This window comes from Vicugna pacos, chromosome 30, assembly GCF_048564905.1.
Source record: "Vicugna pacos chromosome 30, VicPac4, whole genome shotgun sequence".
NCBI classification, from domain to species: Eukaryota; Metazoa; Chordata; class Mammalia; order Artiodactyla; family Camelidae; genus Vicugna; species Vicugna pacos.
Window position 1 is genome coordinate 29621033 of NC_133016.1, and position 25815 is coordinate 29646847.

The 25815-nt window shown below is 41.7% G+C and overlaps 1 protein-coding gene across 2 annotated transcripts in view; it reads right to left on the reverse strand.

Annotated features, from left to right (window-relative positions):
* Positions 1 to 1959: 1959 nt before the first annotated feature.
* LOC140690346 (trafficking protein particle complex subunit 9-like) overlaps positions 1960 to 25815 on the reverse strand; it is a 60903-nt gene continuing 37047 nt past the window's right edge. The window contains exons 1-2 of one of the 2 annotated variants that reach the window (XR_012065580.1): positions 6542 to 6813; positions 2266 to 2525 (exon numbers count right to left, since the gene is read on the reverse strand). Coding sequence is in view for 1 of the 2 variants with exons in the window: in XM_072952054.1 (XP_072808155.1) it covers positions 2201 to 2525 (325 nt within the window). In the remaining variant the exon portion in view is untranslated. Of the gene's footprint in view, positions 2526 to 6541; positions 6814 to 25815 lie in introns of those variants that run through there. The other variant, XM_072952054.1, reaches the window with a different exon arrangement.

Below are 25815 nucleotides of genomic sequence, written 5' to 3' on the forward strand. Positions count from 1 at the left end.
GGCTGAGCCCTTATGGTACCAGAACAGACAGACCCAAAAGGAGGGAGGTTTAATGCGCTGCTGTATTTCGATACTGGGAGCCATGCCTGGTACACGAGGTTCTGGGTAAACAATGGGGACAGTGTCAACCACTGTGGGCTAATTACACATCCGGATACTCCGCCAAGTCCCAAGGGCAGACTTCAAAAGACAAAAACAATCTGGCATTCTCTGGTGGGGCTGCAGACTCAGAGACAAGCATTTGTTGAGCAAAAATATCACCAGTGCCTCCTATGACAAAAGAGGAGGCACTGGCGTGGGGGCTGGGGCAGGGCTCCAGGCTTCCACTGCTCACTCACCAGTCTGTCCAGGGGGAGAAGTGGTCCCTGCTTATGTTGCACTGATGCACCTACCTTGACTAATGCCTGGGGCCTCAGCAGGTGTTGACAGGAGAGGTGAACGGAGCCAGACTTGGTGTAGCACGGTGCTGGCAGCTATGCCCTCAGCAGTGCCCAGGCTCCTATACATGCCAGCTCATCTTAAGAAGCAGATGGGGAGTGCGGGCATGTAGATCACAGGGCCCTGAGAGGACAAGTACAGATCATGGCTACAGCATGCCTCTCCCCTTCCTTAAGTCATAGAGGTATGTCTGGGAGGAACAGAAAATTCATCCAGAGCCCGCTACATTATCTCTCGCAGGTGGGACTCGTGTCCCCTGTGCTTCTCACTCACAGGGCTGGTCTAGACATTCTTTTTATCAATTCTCTAGCATCTTCTCCTCCAACTTACCAACAACCAGAGAGTAGGATCTGATCTTAGCTAAGTTCAAGAGTCACAGAGCACTTCCTTCACAGCGGGCCCAGAAACATGTGCCAGGTTCTCCGACCGTCACCTGTGGGACCACCATGAGCCCTCTCCAGACTCAAGGACAGAGGCCGTAGGCCGGGGGAACACAGCTTCCCTCACTCTCCCCAGCAAAGGTTTCCACGTCTCGGAAAAGGCATCTCACCCTCTTCTGCCTGAGGGACAGCACAACAGATACACCGGGAAACAGAGCTGAAGTTGGGGGGTAGGCAGCCCTGAAGAGCTCGTCTGTACTTCCGAGGCAATGTGGGGCCGTTGACTTAATCACAGGGAAAAAGTGAGAATGAACATTTCCCTGCTCTGTCCCATACACCGTGATACGCCTTTCCCTGCATAAGGAGTTCATTCGGAAGTCCCCGGCGGTGTTTCTGATGTCCTAACTTGGCATGGAGGCTGTCGGGCAAGAAGAGAGGGCCTGAGCAGAATAGGTGCTGGGCCTGGGAGGCAGGAGACACCGGCTCCAGCCCCAGCTCAACCAGCTCCTCGTTCCGCCTCTCGGGGTTCAGCATCTCATCTATAAGCAAAGGGATGAGACTGTCCCAGGACAGGCTGCCCAACAGAAATGAAATGAGAGCCATGTAAATAACGTTTCCCATTTGCCACGTTTAAAATGGTAAACAAAGAAACAAACCAACAAACAAAAAACAAATACTAGAAACTGATTTTAAGAACAGATCTTACTTAATCTACTGTATGTAAAATACTATCATTTTGACATGTAATCAATATAGGAAGTAAAGAGATAGTTTATATACTTTTACTAGACAAGCCTCAGTGTCTGATGTGCATGTGACCTAGAGCACATCTCAGCTCAGTCCAGCCTCCTCCCCAGTGCTCCTAGCATCAGTGGCTTTGGCTACTTTATTGGACAGCAACCCCAGGGGTCCCACCATGGTCATGGCTGTAAAGCGGGAGTAAGTGTCCACACTAACCCTAAAAGGATCTCTCTGAAACAAAGGCGGATTCACTTTGAAATGTCTGTAAACCGGCGGGCTGCATCTCCATCCCCCCTTGGCTACAAGACAGACTTCTTCCTTGCTGATCCCTTTCTGGATGTAGGGAAGCAATCCGGCATAAAGCCAGGGTGGACTGGCCTCCAGGTAAACTTACCTGCTGTCTGTGTCCAGTCCCATGAAGTCCTCCTTCTCAAACGGGATGCAGGGGAGGGGGATCTTGTCCCCAGAATTCTTGGGGCCACCATCCAGCCACTTGGAATTGAGCAAGATGAAGAGTGACTCAGTGAATTCCTCGATCCTCTTCTCCACCACCCTGCAGTCCTCTAAATTTGAAGGCAACGTCGGTGCGCGGCTGCTCGACTTCCTCCACATGCAGTACAAAGACAAAGAGCTGAGAGTCATTATCGAGGTGCCATACAGCTCCTCTGCACGTGGAGCTTCTCCAAGGCCTTGGCAGAGAGACAGTCGGTAATGGTGACAAGGCCCACGACCTTGCAGTGTTTCTGGAAGACGCTCCACCCATTCTCGGGCACATAGCGGTGCCTGTAGTGGATACAGAGTGTCCACAGGGAGCCACATGGGCTGATATGGCTCACCGAGGTGAGTAGCTGATAGATGCAAAAGAAATTCTCCTCTGAGATGATCTCCATGGTTTGGACTACAACGGGAAGAGTCTGGTGGTCCTCAGCACACTGCACGTAGTCAGGGATGCTCATGTTGCAGGCCCTGCCGAGACAGGAGAGGAGATCGAGGTACATACTCTGCTGTGTGCTATGGGCCCATCTGGGTTGCGGTGACCTGGTGTGTACCAGACAGAAGGCAAGGGAAGCCAAAGCAAATCCGGGGGTACAGTTTGTCCTCATAGTCTGCACATGGCTACTGTAGCTCGGATCACATTACCCAGCTTTTGGTCTAGGCTTCCTGCCTCTGCAGAGAAAGGTCATTTCTTATTTTCTATTTCCAAGCACCTAGCAAGGCCCTGATGCAAAGTCACTGCTCAAAAATGCTGAATAAAGAAATGAACAAAGGAAATGCTTCCCCAACCCCCTTCAGCAGAATATAAAGAGAAGGACCACAGTAGGATCAAAAGATCTGGATTCCTATTCAATTTATATGAACCCCTTAGCTTCATAGTAATGGATAAGAAAACTTGCCTTGGGGTAGAGGGTACTGTTCATTGGTGGAGCACATGCTTAGCATGTACGAGGTCCTGGGTTCAAACCCCAGTACCTCATTTTAAAAAATCAAACAAATAAATACACTTAATTTACCTCCTGAAAAAGTATTTTTTAATTCAAAAGTCAAAAAACACCTTGCAATTGACACAACATTGTAAACTTGACTATACATCAATTAAAAAAAATCCTTGCCTTGCAAGAATATATCTGGATTACAGATGTTTGCAAATGTAAAATGCCTAGGGTACCACCTGCATAAAAAGTGGTGACTGTACAATTGTACTATCCCCCCTTTATGAGCTATTCTTCCTTTGGGGGAGTTATAACCTCTCAGAGCTAATTTTCTCAGTTTAAAAAATATAAATATTTCCTGGTTCTCAGTACTGCTGAAGAATCAGATAACCCTAAGAAAGCATCTGACCCACAGAATTTACTCAATAAATGTTTCTTGAATGAATGAATAAACAAGCAAAGTGAATGCTGCTCCCTGCCAAAGACCATCATAATGATACTTCCTGGGAATCCCAAGCCCACGTTCACCAGACTCTGCACTAACAATGTGGGTGACCTGGGCAGGCCTGTGTGCTTCTCTAAGCCCCAATTTAATCGTGGATAGAAATGAGGGCAATAACACAAACCTCAAATTGTTAGTGAGTCAGTAATGAATTGTACCCCAATATTGCAAGATGGAACCATTAAGGAAAACTGGGCAAAGAGTCCATAGGCTCTCTCCATATTATCTCTTACTACCACATGGGAATCTACATTACATCTCAAAATAAAAAGTCTAATTTTTTAAAGAGGTTTTCGAGGTTAGGTGAGCTCACTGTCTCAAATAAGGAACACACAGTACAAATAGGACAATGCCCAGCCCATGAGATACACTCAGTTAACATTCCCACTGAGCCCACTAGTCCCTCCAACTTCTAATGGCGTCCACTTCCAAGAGCCCATGTGACCATCCTTGTTCTAATTTTCTATTTGTAATTTTTTTCTTTTCATTAAATAGAAACACCCAATTCCATAGAATTCTTACCAGATATCATGATGGCAGCCCTTCAAAACCTGACCACAGAGATCATGATGGCAGCCCTTCTTGGTGAAACAATAAAATGAATAGCCATTTTCACAAGACCTCTGAGTAAATCTACTAGGGAACTTCATCCTGGACTGAGGAAGAGGACTGGGGAGGAGGGGGCATTCAGGGGCACAGAGAATCATGGGCCACCTGTCCCACGATGGACTTTAGACTCACCCTCACCCTTCAGGAACTACTAAATACACACAGACAGAGTGCTATGGACAAGATTTTTTTTTTTAAACAAATCCCTGAATCCCTAGCAGGTCTTGTTTCTACCCATACACAAATGGCTTATGTGCATAATGTTTCACAAAAGCCTTAAAATATTTTCACCCCAACTTGACACATCAAGAAACTGAGGTAGAGAAGTTTATCACATTCTACAAGATTAGAGAGAGGCCACGTCAGACACCGTATTTAAATCCAAGCCCCTGCTCCAGTGCTCACACTAGAAAGTGTGACATACTGCCCCTTTCCTGCCCTCTCCCTGCAATCAATCTCTGAAGAGTCTTTTCTGTGTCACCTGGAATCACAATCACATTCATTTTCCACAAAGAGCTATGTCACTCCTTGGAGGACTTTTCAAAATCTAAAGGGTTGGTTTGAGAGGAGAGATTTGCATTTTCTGTTTCTCAAAGGAAACATGGCTTTAAAAGAAACTGAAAAGTAGTTATCTAGTCTAAGCCCTCATTCTGCAGAGAAAGAACCGGAGGCTCAGAAGAGATGAGGAAAGGGCCTTATTAACAAATATTGCCTCAGCGCAGCACCAAGCCAGACCTGGCACTTCTAGGGGAGGATCTGGAAGGCCCAGGAGAATGAGTGTTAGAAAACAGAAAGAGAAGAAGCATACAAGGCCCCGTCTCTTCACCACCATAACATGAATTTCCACCAAATTACCCAGAATGGGTGCAGCCAATATTAAGTTTGTCAAAAGAGGTTATAGAATTCTCAACCATAGTGGAAATTCCAAAATTTACTGTGCTTTTTTCCCAGTTCAAGCATCAATTCAGTGGGCACTCTGTACCAGGGACTACACGAGGCCTGGGGTTCTCCCAAATATAGATCTCTATTACCACGTGTGCAAACCACATTAAGGCCACCAGAAGAAAAGCGCCCACAGATAAGATGGAATTACTGAAACTGAAAGCAGCAAAAGAGCATATATTACTAGGAAAAACGGTGCTCCTAGTAATGGACTCATGGACATAGAAAGCAAACTGTGTTTAGCAGGCAGGAAAGGGGGGATTAACAGATACAAATTAGTAAATATAAAATAAATGACAAGGACCTGCTACATAACACAGGGAACTATATTCAATTTCTTGTAGTGATTTATACTAAAAACAATCTAAAACATATATATATACATATGCATATGTTTATAACTGAATGTCTGCTGTACACTTGAAACTAACATTGTAAATTGAATACACTTAAATAAAAAATAATTTTAAAAAATAAGTAAAAATAAATGCAATGCCATTAAGAAAAAATAAAAGAACTCTCTAATCCCCTTAACTGTAGGTGGTCGAGAAATCTAGCTGCAAACACCAAGTCCACTGGATCACTCCAGCACTGGCTGTCACTCTTTCTGACCATCAGAGAGTCACTTGCTTCACTGAGGTTACTTTTCTCTTCTGTGAAAGGCTACAGTTGCAACTAATGATGTATAGAATCTCATCATTCACAAGCCCAAAAAGTAGTGAGGACTTCACATGGGCCAGGCTCTGGTCAGATGAAAAGATAGGGTCCCAGATATATTCATGGGTAGAAGAAGTTTATGCCATAAAGGTATAAATTCTTCCTGTTTTGATAGACAGATTCATTTCAATTCTGGTTAGAATTCCTACCAGATTTTTCTTGGAATATAACAAGTTAATTTATGGTCAGGAATAGCCAAGAAATTTCTTTAGAACCACCACTTGGGAGAGGTGGATAGGTCATTCATTTCCACTGGTCTTTCTGAAGTGATGAAAACGTTCTGGAATAATAATGCATGCACCACTGTGAATATGCAAAAAGCTGCTGAATTGTACCATTTAAATGGATGGAATTCATGGTGTGTGAACTATATCACAATAAAACTGTCCTATGAAAATTATTTCTTGACAATTATTTTTCAGTGTATACACTAGTCTGTCCCACAATTTAAGAAAAACAAAAAACCTAAACAAGCCAAACTATGCCAGGAGCACTTTAGGACTGCAATATGCCTGGGTCTCCAAGGCCTCTGGTGGTGCTGTTCCTGTTAACACACAATAGCTGGGCTGGGCTAGTTAGGGACTGTAACTATCTTGAAAATCGAGGATCACTCCTTTCACCCTGGGAGAGGGAAGGAAGGAGGATGTCACAGCCTCATGCCTTCAGCACATTTTTAACAGAACCAAGCCCTGCTTTCACCACTGCAATCCCTCTCACTATAAAAACACGTGACATCAACAAGCACCGCCATCATAACACCTGAAAGTGTTCAAGGTACTTACCTGAGGCAGAAACATGGAGGGGGGAGACAGAACCTCGCTTAGCAGTGACGCTCCCTTTTCCCGACTCCACCAGGAGAAGCTGGGCGTTAGAGCCGGAGGCTTTCAGCCCAGGTAGCAGCGCCCACGCCACAGAGCTGGTCCTCAGGGAGCGGGAAAGGGAGAGCAGGGCAGCCCCGGGGTCGCGGGGCAGGGAAAGCGGGGAGGGGGACGCGGGCTGCAGCCTCGCTCGGAGGACAGCCCCAGCCACAGTCCCAGGCGCCCGCCCCCGTCCGGGTCCGCAGACCCCGCCCGCCCGGGACACAGCCCGCCCAGGGGCGGGGACGGGCCGCCGGACGAGAAGAGGAAGCCCGGGAGGAGAGGACTAGCGGGAGGGAGAGGGGAAGGGGACGCCAGCCGCGGACTGAGGGGATCCCGGCTGGGTGAGAGATGGCAGGTGCACACCAGGCCCTGGACACTGTGGCCGGGACGCCGGGGCAGGTGGCGCTGGCAGAGGGGTCTGGCCTGAGCAATTCATCTGAACACGGGCTGACTAGCGCCCTTGGGGTCTGTGACAGGCGGACCGCCCTCCCGCAGCCGCCTGACCCCTTTCCCAGGAGCCCCCCACCTTGCACTTCCACAGTCAGAGGCCCCGACCCCAGGCAGGAACCAAAGGCCTACCGGGCGACGTAGTTGAGAAGCCTTTGGGCCCGATCCCCGGCTCGGATATGGAGCTCCCAACCAGCGGACCACTTGGCACTGACTGCGCATGCGCAGGAGGGCCAGCGATCCTCTCTGGGTTCTGTGAGAGAAGGTGGGACAGCGAGGGAGGGAGAAGATGGGAGCGGGTGGAGAGGACGGGAAAATTGGAGGGATACAGATGGACAGGATGAGCAGAGAGAAGGAAGGGATCTGGAGAAGGGAGGGTCTTAGAGGAGTTGGAGAAAAAAAGCTTTACCTCTGGGGCACCCCTAGGCGGCAGACCTGCCTCTGTACCCTTCTGTTACCCTTCAAGCCCCGCAGCTCAATTTTACCACCGTGATCCAACCCTCCGTCCGATGCTTCTGCAGAAACCCTAGGGAGATCACACCCGTTGCCCCCACGCGGAGCTGGGTTTTCTGTTGCTCTGAGAACCAAGCACCCGCAGGTGTTGTCGCTCAGAACTACCTTGGGAAGAGCACATATTCCCCTTTTACACGCTGGGAAACAGGCAGGCAGGATCTCTGCCTTAGCTCCACTGTCCCAGGTGTTGGGCTGGCGGGGAGTGGGATGGTACAAGATCAGAGCCCCAGACAGAGCAGACTGCCTGAGTGTTGGTGCATAGTCCCCATCCCTCCTGGGTAAACCATACCCCACCCTAGTGGAAACATCAAGGGCTCACAGTAGTTCCCTGGGTGTGGGAGAGCTGTCCTCATGTGAAGGAAAAGTCCAGCTGGGCTAACAAGCTAAGTCACAAATCTAAGTGTGATAAGTGTCAGTTTACTGATCTAAATTATGCTGGGCTATCTCGTAAATATGAAGTTTAGTGTCAGTTTATTGGCCTAACAACCTAACTCGTAATTCCAAGCTCAACAAGTGTCAGTAATGTGATCTGTTACAAATTGATAAGCTCCAGTGTACTTATTCCTTGCTTTTTGTTCTTTGAGCCTTATTGGCTAATCCCCCCTTACTTGTAACTAAGCCTTTAAAACCTCATGTGCACGTCTTGGAGGTACTCAAAACTTCGGAGCCGAAGCCCCTCTGAGCCCACCGGCATAATAATTCTGAGTACTCCAACACTCCGATTGGTGCTTTTGTCTTGGCTGGCCTGTTTCCATAACACTCAGCTCCAGTGCCCAGCTTTCTAGGTAGATAGGAGTGTTACCAAGTCGAAATTAATTCTCCTCAGTGCAGGACAGGCCAATAAGTTGGGAGACCAGATGTTGGGGCATGGAATAGCAAGTTTCTGTAGACCTAGATGGCAAACTAATGTCCTGGAAAACCATCTCCCCAAGTCACAATTCAGGCTCCTTTCCTATGTGCTTGGTTAGTGCAAACTTCTTGGTGTAGGAATTCCTTCTTGTTAGAATCCTTTCTTCTTGCAGCTATCTGCGTGGGTCAGATCCCTGTAAACCTCCAACAAAAGAAACGTTATTTTCTATTCTGCAATTTGCTATCTTTTAATGAATGAAAAAGTGTTAAATATCCTTAAAGGTCAGAGCCTTCAGAATAGGGTCTCCTGTTTATTTCAGGCTCTAGGCAACATTGTTTTACAAGCAAGATGAAGCCTAGGTGACAGAGCATAGGGTTAAATTCAAAGGAACAAATCTAATATGGAGTCAGATTTGTTCTGTTATATTACCCGGCCAGATGCCACTTGAGGATTTAAACCCCTTTAAGTTAAAAATAACTAAAATTTTAAAGGAATTTACATACATAGGTGGGAATGTGCAAAGCATATCTGGAAAAGCACCCAAAGGATAGTAAACAGAGGCATCTCCAGAGAGGGCTGAAAGAACAGAGGATGAGGGAAAACTTCTTTCACTTGTGTATGTTTGTTCTCTGAGTTTTTTTTAAACCATTTCCTTGTATTTCTTTTTCAGATAAAAGAAATGTGTAATGGAGCAAAGGAGTAATTAGCTTAGCAAATACAGCAGCCATGGAATCACTAGTCATCACTTTTGATTTAAGCCAGAAAGCATTTTTTGACTCTCTCCAATGTGCTCTGTCCTGTTTTAAGACTTCTATTAATATTATTATTATTATTATTATTATTACTATTACTACAACTACTACTAATATTACTATTACTATTATTACTATTATTTTATGAAATAATAACACGGTTTACCTCACCCCTGCCCATGGCTGGTGGAAAACCAACCGAGTTTTTCTTGAGTTGTTTTCCAAGGAGTAGAGATGAGTTTATAAACAGAACACATCTTCAGGGTAAAACAGGCAGAGTGCTTTTCCAGCAGGCCAGAGAGCTATGAAGTGTTTTCAACAGAGGCGCCCAGAAGCTGAGAGAGAAAGCCTCCAGGACACTACAAAAAGCTGCCCAAACTGCCTTCTCCATGGTACTACTGAAATAGGAAAGAACAAATCTGACTTCATATTTGATCTGTTTCTTTGAATTTAACAAAGCCAAGTTAATATGCTCCGGTCTTTTCATGGGTTATGATGTCACAGAGGAAACAGACAGGTCAACAAGGAATCACTCTGCCGTGATCCCGGAGCCGGGGAAAGGGATGGGCTGCAAGATGTATGAAGCAGCCGCAACTGTGCCCGTGCTTCTAGGCAGGTATCCAAAATCGCCTCGACAAGGTGTCAAACATTTGTGCCCATGCCCTCATCAACAGACATGTATTAAAGACAAATGGAAACATATAAAAGGCCAATACCCTTGCTGGGTACACCGTCCAAAGAACAAAGTCTCAGTTTGACAACTGGCCATCTCGGTTCCATGGGATTCATTCTTGGAGAACCTTAAAAACCACTCTTCTGTCCTCAAGAATTGCTGCATATTTGTCCTATCTTTGGCTCAGGGATGGAGCACGTTCAAGTGAACTTTAATGTCTGCACAGATTTGACTGTCTTTTTCCAGGTTCACTTGTCCATTCCAAAGAGGCTTGAGCTATGTCCATCTTCCGTAAGATCTATTCCCTCCAGTGACAGCTCATTGAGCCTGCAATTAAAAGCCAAGTGAACAAGACTGTCCTCAGCTAAAAAGTTCACCCACCCTTCACTGTTTTCTTAATCTCCTCTCCTGGCTAATTGCAACAGACTAACACCTCCCTCCACCAAGATACCCAACTATGTCATTTTTCTCCCCAAAGAGAAAATAAGGTCCATAAAAGAGGAGACAACTCCATAGTCACCTCTGAATTCTTAGCATATAGTAATGTCAATAAATACAACTCAGATTATTGTTAGTTTCCTTTAAAACCTTTCTGGTTATTTGAATGAGACCTTGGAAGAGAGGTGTTTGCTGTCCAGTATCTTGATCCACAAGACTCTGGAGGCCTTTTTCGGAATAGCTGTTCACTGATTCATTCAAAACACAACTTATCAATCAAGGAGTAGCTGTGGTTTTCTGCCAGGAGATTGTGGTCACTCTCATGCCAGAACAGCTTTAAACTATATCCTTACTTTGGATTTGTTATTTTTCCCCTCTTCCACCAAAATTGACTTTTCTTACTTTCTTGTCTTGAGGAATTTTTTTTTTTCCTATTCCACCCTTTAGTAAAGCAAGATTCTCAGGATGGGCTTGGCCCATTATATGATCACCCATCCAACTCCTAGTGTGAGAGGCCTGGGGCTCACAACCTTCCCTCCTGTCAAGGCAACTGAAAATCAGTTCAGGAGCCAACCAGCACACCACGGCTTCTAATGCTCACGTATCTCTCAGAAACCCTGCTTTCTCGTTTGTCTTGGCTTCTGAGAATTTTCCCTCACTTTCTTGACAATGAGTTGTGCAGCTTGAAAGATGAGGAAGGAAGGTTTTATTTCTCAATCAGCATTTTAAGGAACTTGTGTAATGAAGGTTTTCAGGAGTTTTAGTACCCTCCATTGCCGAGACAGAAAACACACTAGACATTTTCTAAATTTAGTTCTCATGTGCATTTTTTCTTTCCTATTTTTTTCTTAACTGCTAACAGACATTTTTTAATTTAAAAAAAATAAGGCCCCAAAAAGAATAGAACACTGAAGGGGCAAACAAAATTAAAGGGCAAAGACAGAAAAATGATAACTACTCTACAAAGTTAATGTAATACATACACTATGTATCAGATCAGCAATTCTCAGTAACAGCTAATTGAAACATGACCATGAGGTAAAATTTCTCTCCTGTCAGGACATGGCCAACAGAAAATACAATTAAACCAACAAACTAATTTCCTAAGTCTGGCGAGGTACAGAAGTCTACAAGCTAAATGTGTCTTATTCTAGAAAAGAGGAAGACACACCAGCTCTTTTCTGTGGAGCCTGAGCCCACGGGAGGACGGTGAAGTGAGCTCTGTAAGTACACAATTAGCAAAGTGAGTGATGAATAAGTAGACGTGAGCTTTGATGACAGAGATAATACTACTATTCGTTTGTCCTTTAAAGTATGACTTCACTTTCAGTGATCAATACTTCGGCGTCCTTAGGAGTTGAGATTTTAGGAAAATGCACAACCTGGGCCCAGATCTCCTCTTTAAGCTCGTGACACTGCAGTTAGTTGTCTCAAAGGCAGCTCCAACTCCACATGCAAAGAGCTGACTTCACGGTGTTCCTCCCATAGCCGTCCTTACCAGGGCCCCTGGTCGGATGGTAAGGTCTCCCTGCGTCTCCCAACTCAGGCCCATCACTCACAGATGTGAATGGACCCCTCCTTCAGGGACCAGATATCCTCAGACACCGAGTCCCACCACCCTCAACTGACCTACCAGATACTCACTGGCACTCACTCAGCACTGACTCTCTGCTGGAGACCACGCTGCACACTGCACAGTGTATCTCACTGGATCTCCACAACAGTCCTGGGAATTGGGTACATCACTGCTTCAATTGATTAGATAAATTGTTTCACTTCCTTGCGTGCGTCCTTCAAACTGACACGGCTACTAAGCCACAAGCCTGGGCCTGAAAACCACTTGAAAATTGGACACTGCTACACCTCGCAGCCACCCTACTCTGACTCATCACATCATCTCCTGCCAAGCCTTCTAAATGTTTCCAAACATTCTAGAAGACAAATATGAACTATGAGAGCACCCCACTCTCCTACTTAAAATCTGTCAATGATGGTTCACTCCCCTTAGGAGAAAGCCCAACCAGGCCTGAGCACAGCCTAAGGCCCCAGCATCCGCTTTCCCTGCACGGCCGCGCCGCCTCACCCACCACGCAGCTCTACACGTGCCGTGTCTAGGACAGGGATGCTGACTCCGCACAACCCAGGGCTTGTCTCACTCGAACAATGATCACCTTCTTCAGTGTTCATCTTCTTCATTGCTGACTCTCACAAAAATGTTTTCTCATAATGAATCAATATCTTTTTCCTTACAACTGCCCATCATTAATAATGAGCTCCTCCCAAAAGAGAGAAGACCTAATTCTCAGTCTCCTTATCTGTAAAGTGAGAATAACAAGGAAATATGTGAGGTTTCAAGAGAAATAATATTCATGTGAGGCTGAGGGACAATTCCATCATACAGTAAGCATTCAATATGTGCTTACTTAATATTAATAAGAATATATTGCATTCTAGCAACCTTCAATCAATGTTTTATGACTTTGTCCAACAGACTACTGACAAACTGTTGGACGAACCACTTTGAGCAGATCAGCACAAGCATACTGGGAGAGGTAAGTGCTGACTCCAGTTACAGCTGCAGCCACCCAGCACTACGGGGCGGGGGCAGTTTGCTCAAACTCTTACATGTTGCTTGAGCATTTAGTTCTCATTATAGAATAAAGACAGTTGTTCTTTAGTCAAAGCTCCTGAAACATAAATCTTCAAAGATTGATGCAAATTAGGTTTCAAGTACAACACTCTCACTAGAATTTATTTGAAAATTATAGTCTTAGCTACTCCGCACATCAAAAGGGCATAATCTTAATGTATCTGACTAAATACACTGAAAGGGTTGTTTAAAAGTAATTAAGAAGAAGCCATTCAGAATAAGCTCTCAGTATCATCTGCACAAAGACCCACCCAAGGGTCTCATTTCTCACTTCCACATAGGTGTTTTCAAGTAGCTTACCTTGGGTCTTGGTTTCTTATAACACGGGGCGGGGAATAGTTGTGGATAGATTTATGTAGCAAATATATACCAAGGGTATTTGTTGTGAAGGAATTCTACAAATAAGAAGATTGATACATAGTCCCACCCATAAGAAATTCAGCCTTTCCATTTACAACAGCATTGAAAATAAAGTGAGAGATACATTTAACAAAAATTTACAAGATTTGTACATTGAACTTTTTGAAGTATCACCAGAATAAATTTTAAAAGATCTACATATATGGAAGACATCCCATTTTCATGGAATGATTGACAATATTATTAAAAATGTTAAGAATCCTCAAAGTGAACTATATATTCAGTGGAATCCCTATCAAAATTCCAGCTGACTTCTATGCAAAATTGAAAAACTGATCCCAAAATTCACATGGACGTGCAAGGGGCCCAGGACAGCAAAAACAACCTTGAAAAAGAAGAGTAAAGTTGGAGGACTCACTTTAAAGTGTACTAAAATGCTATAGTACTAAGTCAGTATGATACTGGCATAAGTTTGGATAAATAAGTCTAAGAGACACAATAAAAACCCACGGGGAAAAACTTACATTTACAGACACTTTTCCACTAGGGGGCCAAAAACACTCCATTGAAAGAATAGTCTATTCAACTACTGGTTCAGGGACAGCTGGGTATCTGCAGGCAAAAGAATCAATCTGGAATCTGAACACCCATATTTTATATAACAAATAAAATTAATTGAAAATAGATCACAGACAGAAATGTAAAAATTAAACCTATAAACTTTCTAAAAGAAGACACAGTATAAATCTTTGTGGGCCTAGGATAGGCTTTGGTTTCCTAGATACAAAACCAAGAGCACAAGTGATAGAAGGAAAAAGCAGATAAACTGGACTTCATCAAAACTAAAACCTTTTTCTTACAAAGGACATCATCAAGAAAGTGAAATGACAGGGGAAAAGGGTATCTCAAGTCAGAGAGTGCGTGCTTTGCAAAAAAATAAAATAAATCTTTACATCAAACTACCTCCCTTGTAAAGAAATTGTTTTAATGTTTAAAAAAATATAGTTAAAGGACAATGTGCAGAATAGAAGAAAAATTTTGCAAAGCATGTATCTAATAAGAGAGTAGTATCCAGGATATATAACGAATGCTTACAACTGAACAATACAAAAAAATACACCCAATTTTTAAATTTACCACGAATTTAAATAGATATACAAATGGCCAATAATCATATGAAAAGATGCTCAGCATCACTAGGGAAGTCAAAAACAAAATGAGATCTCATTTTACACCCACTAGGATGGTTATAACCAAAACATGGACAGTAACAAATGTCGTTCAGGAGGCAGAGAAACCTCATATGCGGCCAGGGGAAAGGAACAATGTTGCAGCTTCTTTGGAGAAGTCTGGTATTTCCTCAAAAGCTTAGAGTTATATGTCTCAGCAATTCCACTCCTACATATAGAGTCATCTCTCAATATCCTTGGGGGGTTGGTTTCAGGAACCCCACACCCTGGATACCATAATCCAAGGATGTTCGAGTCCCTTTACAATCAACCATCTGGATTCATGTAGTGGAAACTACAGATATGGCGGGGCAAATGTACAGCCAACAGAATGAAAACATATTCTCATAAAAAATTTCACATCAATATTCATAGCAGTATCATTCAGAGTAGCCAAAAGTTACTAACAATATCCATCCATCAATGAACGGATAAACACATTTACCAAGAATAGGCCCACAAACTTTTGGTCATTGAAACTTTGACAAAGGAGGTGAGAACATACAATGGAGTAAAGACAGCCTCTTCAGCAAATGGTGTAGGGAAAACTTAACAGCTGCATGTAAATCATTGAAGTTAGACTACTCCCTCACAGAATATACAAAAATGAATACAAAATGTGTTAAAGACTTAAACATGTAGACAAGACACTATAAACCTCTTAGAAGCAACCATAGGCAAAACATCTGACATACATCTCAGCAATGTTTTCCTAGAGCAGTCTACTCAAGCAATAGAAAAACAACCAAAAATATACAAGAGGGATCTAATTAAACTTACAAGCTTTTGCACAGCTATGGAAACAGTAAGCAAAACAAAAAGACAACCAACCTATGGAATGGGAGAAAATATTTACAATAAATGAAACTGCTAGGGGCTTAATTCCCAGAATATGTAAACAGCTTTTACACTTAATAAGAAAGAAAAACAAACAATTCAATTCAAAAATTGGCAGAAGTCCTAAAGAAACATTTCTCCAATGAAGACGTACAAATGGCCAGTAGCCACATAAAAAAATATTCAATATCATTATCAGAGAAATGCAAATCAAAACTGCAATCAAGTATCACCTCTCACCAGTCAGAATAGCCATCATTCAGAAGTTCACTGACAATAAATACTGGAAAGTCTGCGGAGAATTGGGAACACACCTGCACTGTGGTGGGGATACAGTTTGGTGGAGCCATTGTGGAAAAGTGTATAGATGTTCCTCTAAAGACATAAAATTGACCTCCCAGATGACCCAGCAATCCCACTCCTGGGCATATATCCAGAAGGAACCCTAATTGAAAAAGACACCTACACCCCAATGTACACAGCAGCACTATTTACAATATCAAGACATGGAAGCAACCGAAATGTCCACTGAGAGATGACTGCATAAAGAGGTTGTAGCATATTTGTCCAATAGACTACTATTCAGCCATAAAATAATAATAAAATAATGACATTGGCAGCAACATCAATGGACCTGGAGAATGTCATTCTAAGTGAAGTAAGCCAGAAAGAGAAAGGAAAATACCATATGAGATTGCTCACATGTGGACCCTAAAAAAAAAAAATAGAAAGAAACAAAAAAATAAACTTATCTACAGAACAGAAACAGACACAGAGACATAGAAACCAAACTATGGTTACCAGTGGGGAGAGGGTGTGGGAAGGAATAAACTGGGAGTTCAAGATTTGCAGATACTGAGTATGTAAAGAATAAACAGCAAGTTTATACTGTATAGCACAGGAGAATATATTTAATATCTTATAGTAACTTATGTTTAAAAAGTGGATGAAAATGAATACAGGTAGGTTCCTATTTAGCTGAAGTGTTTTGCTGTACACAAGAAACTAACACAAAATTATAAACTAACAAGACTTCAATGAAAATATTTTTAAATAGACCAAAAACGAAAACAAAGGAAAAGGATATTATCAAGCAAAAAGAATAAAGTACTGATTCAGGCTACAATTATGGATGAACCTTGAAACTTTATGCTAAAATAAGCCAGACACAGAAAGCCAAATAGTGCCCTTTAAAGTGAACTGTATCTAAGCGTTTATTGTACTACTCCTGTAAATTTTCCAGAGGTTTGAAATCTATCAATATCAAAATAAAATGTATTATGCATTAAAAACTTAAAACGCTTCCTCACAGGAGGGCTTTAATTATTAAATGCAGAAACGCATATAAAGCTCTTGGAAAAACAATTTGCACGTCCACACACAGTCACTGCTGTCACTGCCACTCAGAGGGTGGTGACAGCGCTGATGAGAGCTGCCTCCACTCGCTCCCCTGCAGAAAGGAGTGAAGGCCTGAGCTCTGACAGGCAGGGTGAGCGTGAACCTGAGTCATACACAGCCACGTTCCAGACTCTGCGTTACCCAACTTTCTTATACAAACTGCAACATGTAATGTAAACACGCTAGAGGGATGTATCTTACAACACAGGGAATACAGACAATGTTTTACAGTAACTATAAATGGAGCATCTATTGTACACCTGAAACTAATATCATATTTTAAATCAGCTATATTTTTATGAAAATTTAAAAAATATTTTTAAAATACTATCACTTTAATATTCAATTCGGTTTTTAAGTTACTACTAAACAGCTCAGAATGTATAAAAGCATTTAATTGTGCTGTTTGCTTACATATTTATTTACATTCAGCCTCTTGCTAAAAGAGAATTTAAACAATTCTGTTAAACACAGCTTAACAACCATAACAACAAAAGGCAAAACGGAGAGTGAAGAGAAAATGGAGATTCAATACTTAAATGAAACCAGGGGGAAGTAAACTCATAAAAATGGATTCCATGAAGTCAGGGCAAGTGTTAAGGCTGACTAGAAATTCAGCTGTAGGATTCTTGGCAGCGAAACCAAAAAGAAAAGATGATGGGGCGGGTGGTAGAGCGTGTGCTTAGCGTGCACGGGGTCCTGGGTTGAAGCCCCAGGGCTTCCACTAACAGGTAAATACATCTAATTAACTGCCCCCCTAAAAGATCACCAAAGAAAAGAAAAAGAGAAATTTCTTTCCCAAAGAACCCTGATATTAAATTTGGATTAAATATTAAAAAAAAGAAAAAAAGAAAAATTCAAAAGATAAGTGACACTGAAGGAAAACCACAGCTGGCCTAACAAGCTAAGTCACAAATCAAAGTGTGATAAGTGTCGGTTTCCTGATCTAAGTTTTGCTGGGCTACCTGGTATATATGAAGTTTAGTGTCAGTTTACTGGGCTAATAAGCTAACCCGAAAATCCAAGGTCAACAGTTGTCAGTAACGTGATCTGTTCCAAATTGATAAGCTTCAGTGTACTGATTCCTTGCTTTTTGTTGTTTGAGCCTTATTGGGTATTAGCCCCATACTTGTAATTAACCCTATAAAACCTCATGTGCACGTCTTGGAGGTGCTCAGAGCTTTGGAAAAGAAACCCCTCTGAGCCCGCCAGCGTAATAAATCTCAGTACTCCAACCCTCTGTGTGATTCTTATTTCTTGGCTGGCCTTTTGTTTCCATAACAACACAAGCGATAATGCCCGTGAGATAAATCTGGGGAGGCTGCTGGTAAGTCGCCATGTCTCACGTGGGAAAATCTGAAACATCCTTCTCACCACTCAGAGTCATCATAAGCCCACACCACACCTCCTGCCGTTAAATGCAGGAGCACGGTTAGGGCCCGGCCTTTGCTGTCTTTGTGTCATCACAGTGATACAGGATGGAAGGGGGAAGAGCACAGCCATTCAAGGAAGGCCGCAGCAATTGACATCAAAATGGTGAAGGATTCAACCCCCAATAGGCCTTGAGGCTCAGGATGAAGAGATTTAACTTCTAGCAGATCTTGAGATTCAGTAAACATCCATTGTAATAGTAACCTGGTGAATAACATGCCCCAGGCACCATGGCAGTCCCAATGATAGCCACAAAAGGTCAAAGGGTGGGAAATGGCCAACTCCCTGGGAATCCTAGCCCCTTGCCCTAAGGCTGGTCCTTCTACTTATTAGCATATGAAACCACCAAGCCCAAGAAAACAAGCAACACAGCGCCACCTCGCGGTCACCACTCTCTGTCCCTCTTTGGAGAAGACAGACCTTCTGTCTGTGGGGTGTGTACCTACTTCTAATCTGTGCATGAAACCCCCACACCTCGTGACGTTTCTCTTGCATTTCAATGTATCTGTCTGAATATATATACCTTTACTCAACACTGGCTTGCTCTTGAATTCTTTACTGCATGAAGTCAAAGAACAAAATCTGGTGGGGCACATCCCAGGGGCTCAACGAAAGCCTGGGACACAGCCCTTCTCATGCCCAACGTTTTTTATTCTTGTATCAACAGGACTGGGCTGTGAAGTGACGTCTGAGGCCCCAGCTAAGGGACAGAACCAGCTTCCAGGGTTCCAATTTGCGGGCAGCCTCTCCCCCAGCTTGGGCCTTGGGGTCTGCCCGGTTCTCTGTGTTTCTCTGTTGTGCTGACTCCCCAGCCATACAGCGTACTCCTAGGCCTGTCCCCACAAAACCCTTCTTTCCAAAATACAAGCACGTCATGTCACAATCCTCTTGTTCAACCAGGAAATGTCCAGCCCACCTTTTTCCTCCCCAATAAATTACCCAACTGTCCTCCCTCCCATCACATCACTTCTTTCTTTGTGAGAACTCTGCACTCGCCACACCCCATCATGAACACAGGTGTCTTGCTGGCTGTGACCGAGATGTTTCTTTCTCACACAGCAAGCGTCCTTTCACTTTCCCCTTGTTACCTTAAAAAAGCCTTTCCTGAGTCACCCACCCCTCTGATTATGAACTCACAATGTGCTGAAGTTGCAGTCACTATGTGCATACATCCCAGTTTTGGCTAGGTTTCCATCACAAGATCTTCATTAAGGAGCTGCATCAAGAAGTTATACAGGGTATTCTTACATCAGAGTGGAGGAACCTGCAAAAAATTTAAACGGCTTTGAAGAGAGTGTTAACCAGGGACAGAGATGTCGCGGGTCCTAGTCAAAAGTGTCATGAGGAAAAATGTTCTCCCAAGGCTCAGAGTGGCTTCTGAACACAGAATCCTCAGGGAGGAGGTGACAGGCAGTGATTAGGGTGGGTGATACAGGTTACGCTCCCCCAGCTGGGGAAGAATAGGTTTTTTTCTTGTTTTCCAAACAATTTCTTACTATCTTTTTCTCTTATTGCCACATACCATTTCCTACGAATTAAGCATATCAATGTCAGTCATTTGGGCCACTTGGGAGAAGCTACACGATGCCATTCACAGGGATGGGGCATGACAGCCACACCAGTCTAGGTTGAAAGACCAGTGGGGGTATTTGCAAGGTAATCACGGGCATGCAACAAACTCCCCAGCTTCAATGACCTCATCTCAAAGCTGGGGTCAATAAAACTACCAAGCAAATTGCGTGAAGATTATGGCCAATGTTTACTAGGTAAGTGCCCGTGAAAGCTGCCGCTTAATGGGGAATGAGTACGATCAATGAGGCCCTGTCTACCTGCCCACATGCGCCCTGCCTTCCTGCCTTGCTGCAACAGCAGAACTTGTTTAGCTGAGATGAACACCCCCAGAGCAGCCCAGACGGGAAAGCTCCCAGCTCTGCACGGCGAGACGTGTTCCTTTCCTTCTCAGAGCTGATCACAGTTTGCTGTCGTCTGTTTTTATGTTTATCCCTTTTGTAACTCCCTCTCCTCCGGAGTTTTTGCTCAAGCAGCACAGGGCCAGGTGTGTCTTGGGTCCTGCCGGATATTCTGGGCAGGGAAACAGCCAACTCCATATCTGGCTCTGGTGCTGAACGGAGAGAGCAGAAGGCCCAGGGGCCCATGCTGAACTGAGGCCCCTGCACCCAAAATTATGGTCTGACCTTGGGCAAATTACACAGTCTTCTTTACCCTGAGATTCCTCATCTGTCCATGAAAATAACTGCCCATGTCACACAGAGTTACAAGTATTAAAGGAAATCAACAAATTCACAACCTAGCCAAGGGGCTACAAGTGCATCCTCAACAGACAAATGCTGCCTTTACGGCTCTGACGCACGCTAAGCGGGGCGGCCCCACACAGTGAACACTGCTAAGTGCCAGGGTGTTAAATGCTTCATGTGTGCTATAATACTCTTTAGATCTTACAACAATCCCAGGAAGAAATGAATATTATCATGCCCATTTCACAGATTCACCAACAGGTTGAGAGTATGCATTCTATTCCAAGGCCCTATGGTGAAGAAATGGCAATTTAAACCGGAATCTGGGCCCAGGCCTTGGCTCCATCTCTCTCCCATCCACCTGACCACTTGCCTATGAATTCCACCTGTCCAATATAAAAGTTTGCAGCCGGCCATCTCTTAAAAGCAATGTGTGCCACCGTTTGTCAATGTTGTTTAATTACCATAAACTGTTCTCAGAAACCACTACAGTAAAGAAAGTTGGACTTAAGGAATTCTGCATTGCGTTCTCCTGCAATGTGCAGGATCCCTTTCCTACACCTCCAAATCCAAGTGTATGCTTCCTCCGTGTTTATGTTTGCACACGGCTTATTAAAGCAGAAGGTATCTGCAGTAATTCCATCTCGGTTGCTTTCCAAGTTTGCAGATTATCCATATTCGGTCTGTGAACGAAAATACTACAATGTGAATGAGAATACTGCAACCATGTCAGTAAACAAAGAATACTGATACCAAGTCATTAAAGGCTTCCGCCACTCCCCGGCGAGGACAGGCTTGCAGCCCAGACACTGCAGCAACTGACAATGGTGCCCTCTGAACAGACTCAGAATAAGAAAGGACGGGCTACTGGCCCGAGATAGCTAGGTGCTTGTCTAAAAAATGAATTCAGTGAGTCCTAATATTTGCTTCCTCCCATTCATACAAAATCACTAAATTCTTGAACTTGAGATACCTGGCTTTCTTTAGATAACAAGTAATCTTTTATTGTTCCAACAACCTGGTCTTTGTTGTAAAGCTCCTATATATCCTAGCTCTTCCTCAACCTCTTGGGAGCAGTCCCTCAGAGAGTTCTGAGAGACGGTCATCCTGGCTCGAGTCCTCCCGCCAAATGAAACATAACTCTTAACTTTTAGGCTGCACGTTTATTTCAGTCAACAGTTTTGGACACCATGAAGCACCACAGCAGATTTCTCTCCACCTGAACTCTCCAAGTAACCAGAGCCTTGGTACCAGCAGTGGCCCTTTGTGCTCATCCGCCTCCTCGGGGGGTCCAGATGAATTTGGCTGAGTCTCTCCTGGTTCTCAGATCTCACATATTGGTTGATGATCCTAAGTTTTATCTGGCGGTGTATCCAGGTACGTGGCCCTCCAGTTGAAAGAACCTGAGGTGAATTACCCACCCAGTGGAGACATCCCGAGTGGGTCCAAGTTGAAAGACACTGGGTTCAGGACTGAGTGGTTAGGTAAGAGGCTGGTCTAATGTTTTCCTCAATTTGGTTACCTCCATTGAATTTTTCAGGATAAAAGTAAAACTCTTATGAGGAAACTTTCAACTCCAAATTTTGGACCATCCTCCTGGCTGGTAACAGCATTCTCGGGTGACAGGGAATCTTCCAGGAGTGGTAGACACAAAGACTTCATGCCACAGAGTTGTCCCTCTGGGAAATCTTACTAGCAAATTTATTCTGAGAACCCGACCTTACAATGGGGAATAGAACTTTCAAAAAAAAAAAAATAAAGAACAGAAAAGAAAAGAAAAAGAAATGACAGATTGCCAGTCTCCAAGTAAAACCCCAGCCAGATTTATGTACATACAAAACTTACAACATTAATCGGGAATAAGAAAAAAAAAACTCACTCTGGAAATAACCAGGCCTGATAAAAACATTTTTTGGCATTCTGAACTTATAAAAACAAAATCCCCTTTAGAGGGAACTTGGATTTCTCTTCCTGTGTCCTTGAAATGTAAACGTTTTATCTTTCTCTGGATGTTTTAAGTGTGTGCATGTAAGTATATATATGTTTAGTTTAGTTTTTAAAGGAAACCTTGGACTCTGCCATACAAAAGTTCAAGTATTGTGTACATACGGTGGCCACGCAAATAAATTGGGATTCTAAGCAATTCTTTGATTGTACCAATTTTCAGATATTTTGCCATCTTAAACTTTGTTGCATCAGCCTGGACCACGAAGGCTTTAAGCTTTTGGAGAGTAAACCTTTGAATTTTATTTAGGCAACACCCCGACTCTCATGTGGAAGGCCCTCTTCATCTTATTGGTTTAAAATCACTATATATATATATATATATATATATATATATTTATTTATATATATATAAATTGATGGCCATATGATGGATTTTTTAATTTGGAAAAACTTTTTAATTGGTGAAAGTTTAAAGAGATCTCATTATAAACGGCTGTTTTATTGGTACCTATTAAAATAAAGTTTAAATGCAGAAAAATATATCTAATGGTTAACCTAAGAACTCAGATATAAAAATATAACTGGTTTGAAAAGCTACATTTTTGTTTTTCCTTTCTGATAAATGTTTCTAGAGATGCTAATAAAAACTTAGTATAATTAATGTTAATTAGGTTGAATAACTGGAAAAAGGATTGTAAAAATGTCAAAAAAACAGATAAGTGGCTTATCCCAAAAGGATAAATATTTTTATATGGTTATTTTGAATGAGATAAATAAAATGGACATTTTTGGATTTACATACAGGGTTTTGATACTACACTACGTAAAGTTAAAAAAAAAGGGCCAAAGAGTTCACCTACTCCCCCCCAACATTAAAGTTCAAACAAGTCCGTTTTATTTACCACAGTTTAAAATATATTTATATGTAGACTGAAATACTTGATCAAGGATTGGGACAACAGACCAATTAATGAAATTAAAAATCGAGAAGGGCCTAAGCTCTTTGGCTGAAACTTGGGCATCCTAGAGACTTCTATAAAATTATATACAATGTACACCCACAAAAAAAAGGTTTCTGTCACTCCTTCTAGAAATAAGAATTATTGATTAAACTTAATAAATATAAAAATTAAAGGTATAAGATTTAATAAAATTGAGATAAAAGTTTGTGAAATTGGTATATTTAGATGGTCTTTATATAAACCTTTTGCTTATGTTGTGGGATAGATATGTTTCAGTGGAAAAACGCTTCCCCTTCTTGGTATTATAAGGCTGGGCACATGTCTATCCCTCTGAAAATATTAATTGAACAAATTAAAGGAAACCAATATAGTTACTTGAGACGTCCAATATAACGTAAATCTAAAAAGTAATTTGAGTAGCTAAAAAAAAAATATAGGTTTACCCTGGGTTTAACTTATAACTCAAGGAAAAGAGACCTTAATAAATGTCTTATGCAAGCTTTGGAAGACAAAATAAAGAAAACCTTAGTTTTAAAACATGGAATTCTTTGTTTACAGCTCTTCTCACTGATACAAAAATGCCAATTAAGGAGATAAAATTGGGTCTGGGTGACAGAGCATTTATCTGGGGACCTGGAAGAGAGTGTCTTTGTCTTGCAGATCAGAAATATAAATACAACAAACAGTGACCTAGGACTGAGCCTAATTAGCTCAACGAAATAAAACTTGAGGCCATGAAATTTTTGGCATTTTAGAACTCAGAACTCTGACGGGTCCTTCAGACTTTGTGAGGAAATCTTAATTATCTGTTTCATAAATAGTAAGCCTTAGTGATTTGAGCAAGCAAATTCAGCTTACTCCAACTATTATTATAAATATAAGTAAGTTTTAAAGTGAAGCTATGAGATCTCTAGCTTTTGTCTGTTTATAAGCCTGCATACAGATTATAGAAGTGAGATATTTCTACTGCTAAAAAAAAAAAAATTCGAAGTCAAAGAGCTCTGCTTAATTGATGTAAAAATATAAGAGCTTAAAAATTAAGTATTTTTAAAATAAAAACTTAACAAATTGACTTTCAGTGTCATGTGAATTGGAAAATATTCAATATTAAGGTAATATTTGATATTCTTTAGTTTAAGTATGTTCTAATAAATATAGACATCTTTAAAATCATCCATCTTAACTATAATACCTTTACTGTACCTAGGTTTAATGAAAGTCAAATAAGATCCTGTTATATCTGTTGCAGATTTGTCAAAAAAAAAATAACAGTAATGTGCTGTGGTAAAATTTTAAGTAAATTAAATGCAAATGAGATGAGAGCTTTGGGTAAATATTTAAAATATATTTTTAAAATGTATGCTTAAAATAATCTCTAAATGTTTGATATCTTTAAATTCTAGAGTTGTGCTAAATTAAGTTAAATGACAAGATTTTATTAAATATCTATGCCATTTTCAGATAAAATAAGATTGAAATATGAATTACTTAACATTTAACTTCCTCTTACAGTGAAATTAAGGTGTTTAGAAATATTAATAAATGGTTGGTGTCACACAGAAATAGTCTCTATTAGTAAGGGAATGATCTCAGTATCCTAGGAAAGTAATATAAATGCGTAAAGGAAGATGTAAGAATGGAATAATACTTTGTTAATGAAAAATAGTGACTTTCTCCTGAAGCTGGTTACCTCTGAATGGAAGACAAAATAAGGGACACACTAATATAAGTATAGAAAGCTGTGGAAGGCTTGTGGAAAAGGAACCCTGAGGAAAGTTTTGTACGTGGTCAGAATTGGCTAAGTTTAGAATCAAATTGGGCAACGTAAATGAATCTTAGAAGTTAGCTGGAACAAGATTAGATTTGGTTTTCTCTCTGTTAAGAGGAAAAAATTTTCTTAAAATATTAATCCACCTTCAGTAACAGATTGTAAAACTTCTTATACCACTTAGCTGATCTGTTCTGCCTTTATATTTGACATATTTTCTTGTTAATGAATTAGTACTACATTACAGTGATCTATATGTTTATCTGATCAAGTGTTCTGAAATCTTTCAAAAAGCTCCCCAAATATAAAATTCTAATTAATTAAATAAAAATTAATTTAATTAATTAAAATTCTTTTAATCTCCAGTTAAGTTTGGGATGCTACAGAAGGCCCCTGAAACATCCCAAAGAGAGATTTTTAACTATAAAGTTTCATTTGGCATTTTAAATAACATGGAATTGTCAAATGAATCATAAAACTTCTAAGGTTATATTGAATGAGAAATATTATTAATATAGGTATTGTAGAAATTATATGGACTCCCTAAAATTCTGGTTTATCTGAAATGTTACCAGTGATAATTATGTGTATAGTGAACAGGTTTCTTTATTGATTATAGTGTAACGGTGTTTAACCATGCTTTTAAATCTTTTGTCATTTATAGACAGTTAATTGTTTTCTTCTGA